The 10,468-nt window shown below is 48.0% G+C and overlaps 1 protein-coding gene across 3 annotated transcripts in view; it reads left to right on the top strand.

The window, feature by feature from the left end:
- Nucleotides 1-2,198: 2,198 nt before the first annotated feature.
- Inpp5b (inositol polyphosphate-5-phosphatase B) overlaps nucleotides 2,199-10,468 on the top strand; it is a 62,824-nt gene continuing 54,554 nt past the window's right edge. Inside the window, exons 1-6 of one of the 3 annotated variants that reach the window (XM_085838971.1) lie at nucleotides 2,199-2,263; nucleotides 2,811-2,931; nucleotides 3,276-3,376; nucleotides 3,976-4,073; nucleotides 4,214-4,243; nucleotides 6,542-6,652. In XM_085838971.1, coding sequence (XP_085695097.1) covers nucleotides 2,881-2,931; nucleotides 3,276-3,376; nucleotides 3,976-4,073; nucleotides 4,214-4,243; nucleotides 6,542-6,652 — 391 coding nt within the window. In that variant the 5' untranslated portion in view covers nucleotides 2,199-2,263; nucleotides 2,811-2,880. Of the gene's footprint in view, nucleotides 2,264-2,810; nucleotides 2,932-3,275; nucleotides 3,377-3,975; nucleotides 4,074-4,213; nucleotides 4,244-6,541; nucleotides 6,653-10,468 lie in introns of those variants that run through there. The other 2 variants (XM_085838970.1, XM_029476095.2) reach the window with 2 other exon arrangements.

Genomic DNA, 10,468 nt, shown 5'->3' with positions numbered 1-10,468 from the left:
CTACATTTTGGGAAGACCCCTCCCCCAAATCCTGCAGGGATAGTTCGGTCTGTAAAGACCACCTAGCCTAGCCCATTCCATCCTGCCTTCCTTCAGTGACCTTCAGTGCCTTGATCTCTAACCAGCGCTCTTTCCCCTCATCCTCCATGTAACTTCAAAACTGCAGCCCAATCAACTTGAACTCCAGTTGTGCTGTGGATGTTTCTAGAAAGAGACAACCAGGAAGAGTCTGGAAGGAGTTTGCAACATGCAAGTTGAACTGGTTATCAGAGTTCAATTCAAAACAAAAAGGAGGTGAGGGCAGGTTAAAGGTTACAGGGGTGGGTGTGGGGTCAATGAGACAGTTTAGAGGTAAAATCACGTGCTGCTAAGCCCAATGGCCTGGATTTGATTATTCAGTCCCCATACCACACATAGTGAGAGGAATCAACTCCCACACATAGTCCTCTGACCGCTCTACACACACGCTGTGAGGGGTGTGTGTGTGTGTGTGTGTGTATGTATAAGCAATAAATGCACATAAACATTTAAAATCATTTTAAAAACTTACAATGGCCAGCACTGGAAGCTTGAAACAGGAGAATTATGAGTTTGAGGCACATTTTGGGCCAGCCTGGGCTAACTAGTGAGTCCCTATCTCAAAACAACAGCATTAAAAGTCACAGTGGCCATCCATTCTGCAACACTGGCCCAACTGCTTGCTGTTCCTTTAGGAAAAAGCTGAGAAGCAATTTTAAATCAGTAAAGCTAATTAATTGGATGACCATGTTCTGAGATGTAGATGTGGCTCAGTCATGGAGTGTTTGCTTGGCAGCTGTGAGGCCCTGGGTTCCGGTTCCTAGGTTCCATCCTCAGGACTGCTCAAAATAAATAAATGAAAGTCTCAGAGCCACTATACCAGAAACTGCACAGGAGTGTAAGCCCAGTCCTCAGGGATCCAGCTTACCGAAATAGTCAGCAGTTGAGAAAGAACCAACCATTCTAGACTCTTTCGTCTGAGCTAGCTTCTTTTGTCCTGTCTTGAGCTATATATAGTCTCTTTTTTTTTTTTTTTTTTTGAGACAGGGTTTCTCTGTATAGCCCTGGCTGTCCTGGAACTCACTCTGTAGACCAGGCTGGCCTCGAACTCAGAAATCCGCCTGCCTCTGCCTCCCGAGTGCTGGGATTAAAGGCGTGCGCCACCACGCCTGGTTTAGCTATATATAGCCTTTACCTAGAAGGGAACAATGGAGCCTAGAAGAGAATGGTTCCTGTCAGGGTAAATGGCCAATAGAATGTGGCTAAGGGGCTTGAGGACAAAACCTGCTCAGGGCTGTCTATTTGGGGGTTGTGGTGAGATGTCTCCTTAGTTAAGAGCACATATTGCTCTTTTTTGGGACCCAGTTCCCACCACACACATCAGGTGACTCACAGCCTCCTGTCACCAGCCCCAAGGATCTGATGACCTCTGGCCTTCTTAGGTGAGCGTGCACACACACACAGTGCACATAAATTCATGCAAGCACACACACATACACACAAAAAATAAAAAACTAACAGATCTTTAAAGAAATAAAGAGGCAAGAGGGCCACATCATCCTCCACTGTAAGAAGAGTCCTCCGCGCTGCCTGGTGGTTGTCATTACCGCGTCACAGATAAAGATGCCAAACATTTCAAGTTCCGTGGACAGAAAAGCTAGATAGGCCTTAAGAACATTTAGCAGTTCCTGGACGGAAAAATGACACAGGAATTGGAGTTGGACTTCCCTCTGGGCACCCAACATTTATTGGCTGCGGACTTTGTCAAACAGTTTTGTCTCTCTGTTCCTCTGTTTCTCCACCTGGGAAGTGGAGAAGGTGACTTACATGAAGCCAGGGCACGGTAGTTATCTGGAAGTGTTCTTTCTGCATGTGAAGAGTTGAGGATGGACTTAACTTGAAAATAAAAGTTAACATCATTTTTTCCGTTAGGGTAACATGACCACTTCCTTCTGCCTTGGACAGGGGCCCTAGCCCTTTGATTTAGTGGGCTGAGAAAGGCGTTCCTCACGCAGGCTTTCCAGAACTGGGACGCCCGAGTATGCTTGAAAACAGACTGTAGATTCTAGATTTTTAAATAGAGTAAAGGCGGGGAGACCCACCTACTCGCCCATGACCGACTCGGGCATGCTGGGACTTGCAGGCTGGCTGTCCGTCCTGTGACGCCAGGGCCGCTGGGAAATGTAGTCCCTAATCTGCCCTGGGACGGCGGTGTCCTGCAGGCCCACCGGTGACAGCTCGGGAGGTAGGCTGCAATGACAAGGATCTGAAATAAGTGCAGAGTGGGAGGGGGCTTGCAAGCTGGTTGCTGGGGCCCTTGTCCTGTGGGTGCCAGAATGAACACTCCTAACCTGCTGCTGATGCAACGGGGCCTGTTGGGTGGGGTGAGGGGCAAGGAGCAACGGGACACCCACAGGCTCCGAGGAAAGAGCAGCCGGGCTGGGTTATTTCTCCAGTATAAGACCCTCCTAGCTGAGACTGAGGCGAAGGCTGTCTCCCTATCCCTATTTGGATACACCACCAACCTTTCCCAGAGAAGAGCCAGATGGACCACAACTGCTCCCTGAAGAGGGCATCAGAGCTGTACCCAGAAGCAAGGAGACCAGCGAGCATACCGAACTCCACTGGGAACATCTGGGGCGACTCCGAGCAAGGGGCGAAGGGGTGGAAACCCATTTTCTGGAAACGTTGAGAGACCCATTGTAGGAAAGAGGGGGAAGGACAGAAGGAGAAGAGAGATGACCAGGCTCTCGCTTTTCCCTCCACAAAGGCCCCTTCTTCCATTCCCACAGCCCCCCGAAGCAGCTCTAATACGGAATGGGAGGTTCCCACCTGCCCTACCCCAGGGTTTGACAGCTCAGCATGGACCAGTCTGTGGCAATCCAGGAGACCCTGGTTGAGGGGGAATACTGCGTCATCATATCCTTCCCAGTTGTAGGTTGCCATCCAGATCGTGCCCGCTTCAGCCTTGGGAGGTGGGATGGAGGGTGTGGAAATTTTTCTCTCGAAGCCATATGGGAAAAGGTAAACCAATATTTACCAAGTATTCACTTGGCTCTGGTCTCTCTACCAGGTGCTTTACATAGGTAGCTATTTTCTCAACCAGCTGCGAAGTTGGAGACTATTATACCCATTTTGCAGATGAGGAAAACTCAGAGAGGTGAAGTCGTTTGCCAGTGGGAGGGGGAAAGGCAGTGTGGTGGAGTGAGCCGGATGGGGAGGTTCATCTTTGGCTTTCAGTTTCCCTTCACTCTGAGCAGCAGGCAGTCCAAGGTGTGCTGTGTAAGGGAGATAGCCGGCAGAGCCGCCTGCTCGGGCTGGTGAGGTACCGGCTGGAAAATGACGCCCAGGAGCATGCGTAAGTAGGGCTCAGATTGCCTGTGTGGGCCATGGGTTGTTCTTCAGTATCCTCCAGCCCGACTTCAGTCATTCCGTCTGAGTCTCCTAGACTCATTAACACAATGATAGTGTTCTGGAGCACCGTGTTCTAAGCCTTTAATAATCAGCAAGATGTGATGTGGAAGGTTTTAGAGGAGAGGCAGTTATATCATACTTGGCCAGATTTTGAGTTTGTGTGAGTGCCCGAGTTTAAATCCAGATGCTGCAATCCTATGCAAATTGTTCTTCATAGCTCCATTTACCCAGAGTAAAGTACAGAGGGTTGAACTGGGAACGAGCGCACACACCAGGAAGCTGAGGCAGGACTGTCACAAATTCCAGGCCATCCTGGGCTACATTCTAAGCACAGCCTAGGCTACAGAATGAGACCCTACCTCAAAAAGGGAAGGGATGGGGTTGAGCAGATGGTTGGAATGTGTACTGCTCTTGCATCACTGGACACTGCATGGAAAGGGCCTGAGCCATGCGTATGGCTAGGGCACTGCCAGCTAAGCACTAGGGACCCACAGGTGACCACAAGCACTCTAAGCTGGGCCTTCTACTCATTTCTGCCCTTAGTCTCTTCCTGTATACACACCGGAGAATGGCCATCACAGGAGACGATGTATCTCTGGACCAGATAGTGCCACTCTCAAAAGATTTTATGCTGGAAGAAGGTGCCAGTTGGGCAGGGTGGTAGGCTCTCCTTTGGGTGGCTCCCAACTCATCTCTGCCCTCACTGTAAGGGGGGGGGGTGGCTATGTGGGTGGGACAGGGATGTTCAGTTGCTAAAGACATTCTCCTTTCCTTCCCTCAGTGTCCCCAGATGGTGAACTCTACATCCTTGGTGAGTAGCCCTTTCAATCTGGGTCCCTGTTAGGTCAGTGGGACAGGTTCCAAAGACAGAAAGATGAACGAGAACATGCCTGGATGGGGGTGATGCTAGGTGCCTGAAATCCTAGCATGTGGGAGGCTGAGGCAGGGGGATTGCCTTGAATTTGAGGTCAGTCTGGACTTACATTGTGAGTTCTAGGCAAGCCATAGACTGACAACAAACCAAAAGAGAAAATTCTTGGGTTAGTGGAACAGCTTGGTGGAGAAAGGTGCTTGCTGTCAAGACCAACTTTCCGAGTTCGAGTCCCAGATCCAGCTTCTGGATTTTTACTCTAGAGAAAACTTTCCTGATGTCCATACTATGGTGACTAAGAATCAGATGCTACCCTCTACCAGCTCTTTTTCCTCAATCACCCCTTGTCAGTGCGTTTCAGTCCTCCAGCTGGGCTCCATCATCACCTCAGACACCACAAAGTTGTCACCCTCCTCCTCCTCCTCCTCCCCTTCCTCCTCCCCTTCTTCCTTCTCTTCTTCCTCTTTCTCCTGCTGCTGTTCCTCTTCCTCCTCCTTTCCCTCCTCCTCCTCTTCCTCCTCCCCCTCCCCCTCCTTTTCCTTCTCTTCTTCCTCCTCTTCTTCCTTTTGGTTTTCCAAGACAGAGTTTCTCCATGTAGCCCTGGCTGTCCTGGAACTCACTCTGTAGATCAGACTAGCCTCGAATTCCTCTGCCTCTGAGTGCTGGCATTAAAGGCATGTGCTGCCGCCACTGCCCCGCCAGTTCGCTCTTCTTAAAAAAAACTATCCCATGCTCCTCTTCTCCCCTTCTCTCCCTGTGCCCTTTCTATCTTCCTCTCCCCTGTACCTTTCCCCATGGTGATTTGCCTGGCCTCAGTTCTTTGGACTAGTTAACCCCGCCCCCCCCCAAGCAGCTTCCCAATAAACCTACCTTTAATGTAAAAAAACTTACCACACTATTTAGAGTGTGTGTGTGTGTGTGTGTACTTGAATTACCATGGTGTCTGTGTGGCGACCAAAGGACAACTTGTTCAGGCTTGGCAGCAAACACTTACCTGTTGAGCCATCTCCAGTGGCCCCAGGGTCCCCTGCTCTTGTAAGTGCCACATCTTTCAGCTTGGGCCTCTCCTATGTGTAGTCTTTTCTCCTTATCATGTCATTCTCAGGGCCTGGCTCTACGGTGGATCAGCAGATAGGCAGGTACTGCAGTGCACTTCTGCATGCTTTTCAATTCACAGGACTGGAGAACTTAAATTCACATTACATCCCAATCACAGCAATTTCCCAATCTCCTCTTCCCCCAAATGTAGGAGTGCTCTGCTGCAAGCACACCTACATGCCATCAGATCCCTTTATAGATGGTCATGTGATCATGAGCAACATGTGGTTGCTGGGAATTGAACTCAGGACTTCTGGAAGAGTAGTCAGTGTTCTTAACTGCTGAGCCATTTCACTAGCCCAAGCTTAGGCTTTCTGATTTGCCATTTTGCAGATTCTCTCTCTCTCTCTCTTTTTTTTTTATGTTTTTTTCTTTTTTTCAAGACTTATTATATATACAGTATTCTGCCTGCATGCCAGAATAGGACATCAGATCTCATTATTGATGGTTGTGAGCCATCATGTGGATGCTGGGAATTGAACTTAGGAACTTTGGAAAAATAGCCAGTGCTCTTAACCTCCAAGCTATCTCTCCAGATCCCCTTTAAATGGTTTCTCAAGACAGGGTTTCTCTCTGTTTCCAGGCCTGGCTGTTCTGGAACTTGCTCTGTATACCAGGCTGGCTTTGAACTTACAGAGTTGTGTCTGCCTCTGCCTCCTGAGTGCTGGGATTAAAGGCGTACGCCACCTCCACCAGGCAGAGTCCATTCTTTTTTTTTTTTTTTTGGTTTTTCGAGACAGGGTTTCTCTGTGTAGCCCTGGCTGTCCTGGCACTCACTTTGTAGACCAGGCTGGCCTCGAACTCAGAAATCCGCCTGCCTCTGCCTCCCGAGTGCTGGGATTAAAGGCGTGCGCCACCACGCCCAGCGAGTCCATTCTTTTTTTAAAAAATTATTTATTTTTAACTTATGTGCATTGATGTTTTGCCTTTGTGTATGTGTCTGTGAGGGTGTCAGATCCCCTGGCACTGGGTTACAGACAGTTATAAGCTGCTATGAGGGTTCTGGGGATTGAACTCGGGTCCTCTGGAAGGGTTAAGTGCTCCTAACACCTGAGCCAGCTCTCTAGCTCGCAGAGTCTCCTCTTAATACATTTCAGTATTTAGCTACTGGTGACTGCATTTCTTGTCTCCTCTCTATAGGCTCTGATGTGACGGTACAATTGAACACAGCTGAACTCAGGCTTGTATTCCAACTTCCCTTTGGTTCACACACCAGAACGTTCCTCCAGGAAGTGGCCAGAGCCTGTCCAGGTAGGTAAGAGCCAAGTTTCCTGGAAAGGCTGTGTTGGCTGAGGGCACTGCTGTACTCTCTCGGTAGTGACAATTGACTTTCCAACCCCATTGAGACCATACAACTCAGTTTCCGCACCATCTCAAGGCTGCTGGCGTGGAGTCACAGTGCCTGGGCTCGTTTGTTTTCCCTTTTTGAGATGAGGGTTTTGCTCCCTATTCCTGATCCTTCTGCCTCGGCCTCCCTCCGGAGTGCTGGCCTTACAAGCTTGTGTACCACACCTGGCCGGCATTTGGTTTTCTGTTTCTGGTTACTAAACCTGAATGTTAACTGGGCTGTGACTCTGAGGATTCGGGGCTTCCTCCAAGTTAGCAGAGGGGTCCAAATTCTCCAGTATCCATAGCTACAACCAAGAGAAGTCTGTCAAATGTATTCCGCTCAAACCCTGCTCTGTTCCCCATTGCAGCTGGAGGAAAAAAAAAAAAAAAAAAAGGCTAGCTTTGGCCCAGCAAGAAGAAGTTGGTGCCATATGACAAAATTTGTTTAGATAGGAGATCAGCCAGGCAAGCAGAGAGGTTGTGTACAGAGCAGAGGCCCAGTGACAGAGAATGCAAATTCATGCTGCCAAGTGTTGGGGCTCAGGTGCTCAGCGGGCACCCATAAGGAGGAGTCCCTTTAAAGCCAATGTCTGGTCTCTGCAGGAATCGAGGGTTTGTCTCCTATGACAGCTGCCTATGGGGCCTTAACATCTGGCTCCAAGCATTTCTCTAGGTGTGCCAGGAAGGTGACCGGCTTTGGAGGCAAGTTTGGTAAAAGGAAATCAGGACAAGAATTAATGGAGCCTTGGATGGGTTTAAGTGCTGTCCTGTAAATAGTTAATAATAAATTAATGAATAAATAAGTAAATAAACAAAATGTAACATAATAAAGATAATTTATGATTGTTAGTAGTGGTTGCAAGCAAGGATAATAATAACAATTATTAATATTAATATTGAGATTGGACATCCCTAACATCGAAGTATCAAAGTGGAAATCTTACAAAATCCAAACTTTTTTTTTTTTTTTTTCTGAGACAGGGTTTCTCTGTGTAGCCCTGGCTGTCCTGGAACTGGCTCTGCAGACCAGGTTGGCCTCAAACTCAGAGATTCACCAGCCTCTGTTTCCTGAGTGGTAGGTTTAAAGGCATGTGCCACCATGGCCTGGCATATCTAAAGTTTATCATTGATGTGTCATGCTTTAGACTCCTTCTTTTTTTCTTCCTTTCTCTCTCTCTCTCTCTCTCTCTCTCTCTCTCTCTCTCTCTCTCTCTCTCTCTCTCTCTCCATCCCCCCCATCCTTCTTTCCTTCCCTCTCTCCCTCTCTCTCTTTTGGAATTTTTGAGACAGGGTCTCAGTACACATAGGCCTGGGTATCTTGAAACTCAGTATGTGGACCAGACTGGTCTTGAACTCACAGAGAATCTGCCTCCCAAATGCTGGAATTAAAGGTGTTTGGCACCATATCGAGCTAGACTCTTTTCTAAGCCTGTTAATTCTTTTTTTTTTTTTTTTGTTTTTTTTTTTTTTGTTTTTTTTCGAGGCAGGGTTTCTCTGTGTAGCCCTGGCTGTCCTGGCACTCACTTTGTAGACCAGGCTGGCCTCGAACTCAGAAATCCGCCTGCCTCTGCCTCCCGAGTGCTGGGATTAAAGGCGTGCGCCACCACGCCCGGCAGCCTGTTAATTCTTACCATGCCTTACAAGGTTAGTATTATCAGTGTCTCTTTCTATAGATAAAGGAACTCAGGCCTTAGAGAGGGCAAGGGCCCTGCCTGCCTGTATGGCTAGCAAGCTGGCAAGATGGGTTCCTCCTAGGTGAGGCCAGGATTGCCTGGGTGTCCTCTGCATCCTGAGGCTTTACTTGAGAGCTTCCTTGGCTCGTGCCTTTCTTTTCGTGTTAACAGTTCAGAGGAAGCTTCCCAGAGGAGGTGACGTTGAAGCTCAGACTATAAGGAAAACAAGTACCTCTCCCCCCCACCCCCAAATCAGGCAAAAGAAGGAGAAAGGACATTGGGCATCCGGGAGCAGTGGTTGGTGCTACTCAGCTGGGACAGGTGTGGAGAGCCGTGCCAGAGGATTGAGCAAAGGGCAGCTCGGGAAGAGTAACAAAGTCCAGAGAGGCTTGGACTCTGCCCTGCAGCTTGTGGAGCCCTCCAAAGAGTTTCCAAATGTTTCCAGTAAGATTTGACAGTTTGAGACACTCCACTGGTGACAGGTATGGAAGGCAGTGAGAACCTGGTGCAGGGAGAGCAGAATAGTACGTAGGCAGGTGCCACCATGGTTCAGACATAAAGCATAAGGCTTAGGGGGCTGGATAGGTGGCTCTGCCCTTAAGAACACTAGCTGCTCTTGCAGAGGCCGTAGGTTTAATTCCTACCATCCACGGGACAGCTTATAACTACCTGTAACTCCAGTTATAGAGGACCTGACACCCTCTTTTGGCCTCCTTGTGTACTATTTATGTGAGGTGTAAATGTACAGATTCTGGACAAACATTCATTCCCACAAACTGTTTTTTAAAAATGAGGTTTAGACTAGGGGTGTGGTCACAGGACTTGGGAAGATGGGATAGGTAGAAAGTAAGGAAACGATTCAGATGAGACCCAAGGTACCACCGGGGCCAGGAGTTTGCACTGTGTTGACAACTTCATCCTAACTGGTCAGAACACCGTCTGTACAACTACACACTAAATGAATATTTGCTGAGTGGATGAACAGAATATGGTATTGTTATCTGTGGTCAGGGTCCAGGCTGAGTGTTCCAGGTTCATGGCCTCTTATCCGAAGCATTGAAAAGAGGGGCTCGGGGCTGGAGAGGTGGCTCAGCAGTTAAGAGCACTAACTGCTCTTCTGAAGGTCCTGAGTTCAAATTCCAGCAACCACATGGTGGCTCACAGCCATCCATAATGAGACCTGATCCTGATCCCACTTCTGCAGTGTTGGAAGACAGCTACAGCGTACTTAAGATAAGATATAATAATAAATACATCTTTAAAAAAAAAAAGAGGGGCTCACACAGATTTGCAAAAAAAAAAAAAAAAAAGGCAAGCTAACGTCAGCAGAACAAAGGCATAGGGTAAGTTATAGAGGGAGACACTGTCAAGATGGACTCAAGGGTCCTGGAATATCACCTAGTGTTAGAAGGGACTTGTCACTAAGGGGTCTAGTATTGATTGATTGGTAGGTTAAGTCAGGTACTAATTTTTTCTATTGTGTGTCCTCCTCCCCATAAACCATCTGATTTTAATCATATGCATTCCCAATTATGCATAGGCATAAAGTAGTAAGTAGAGAAATTTCCCCTAAGATATTACCAGAGGACACAATTTTGTTCAACTTCCCACTTACCCAAACTAGTTCAGGCCAGATTAGTCCTTCCATTTTCCATACATAGATTCATTGGGAATAGGATTGAATAGAAAACTGTCTAAATCTGATTGAGGTCAGAGGTAGGAAACCTAACACTGTTGTTCAGAGATGGGTGTTTGTGTATCCCATAGAGATAGGAGGTTGAGGTGGTTCTGAAGTTGCTGGGTGTATTGTTCAGATAGGTGTGTGTGTGTGTGTGTGTGTGTGTGTGCATGGTAAGTGCAAATGAAGGACTTAGGCAGCCAGAGGAATTATTTCAAGAGGGGGGTGTGTGTGTGTGTGTGTGTGTGTGTGTATGAGAGAGAGAGAGAGAGAGAGAGAGAGAGAGAGAGAGAGAGAGATTGATTAAGGATATGTCACTTTTCATGTCTGTCTTGCAGACTTCTCACCTCCTCTTTCCTCTTTCCTCGGGGGTTCCACACCCTGTCT

Source organism: Mus caroli, unplaced genomic scaffold (assembly GCF_978045245.1).
Source record: "Mus caroli unplaced genomic scaffold, Mus_caroli_1 scaffold_6, whole genome shotgun sequence".
NCBI lineage: Eukaryota > Metazoa > Chordata > Mammalia > Rodentia > Muridae > Mus > Mus caroli.
This window is presented reverse-complemented; position numbering and strand designations above follow the sequence as displayed.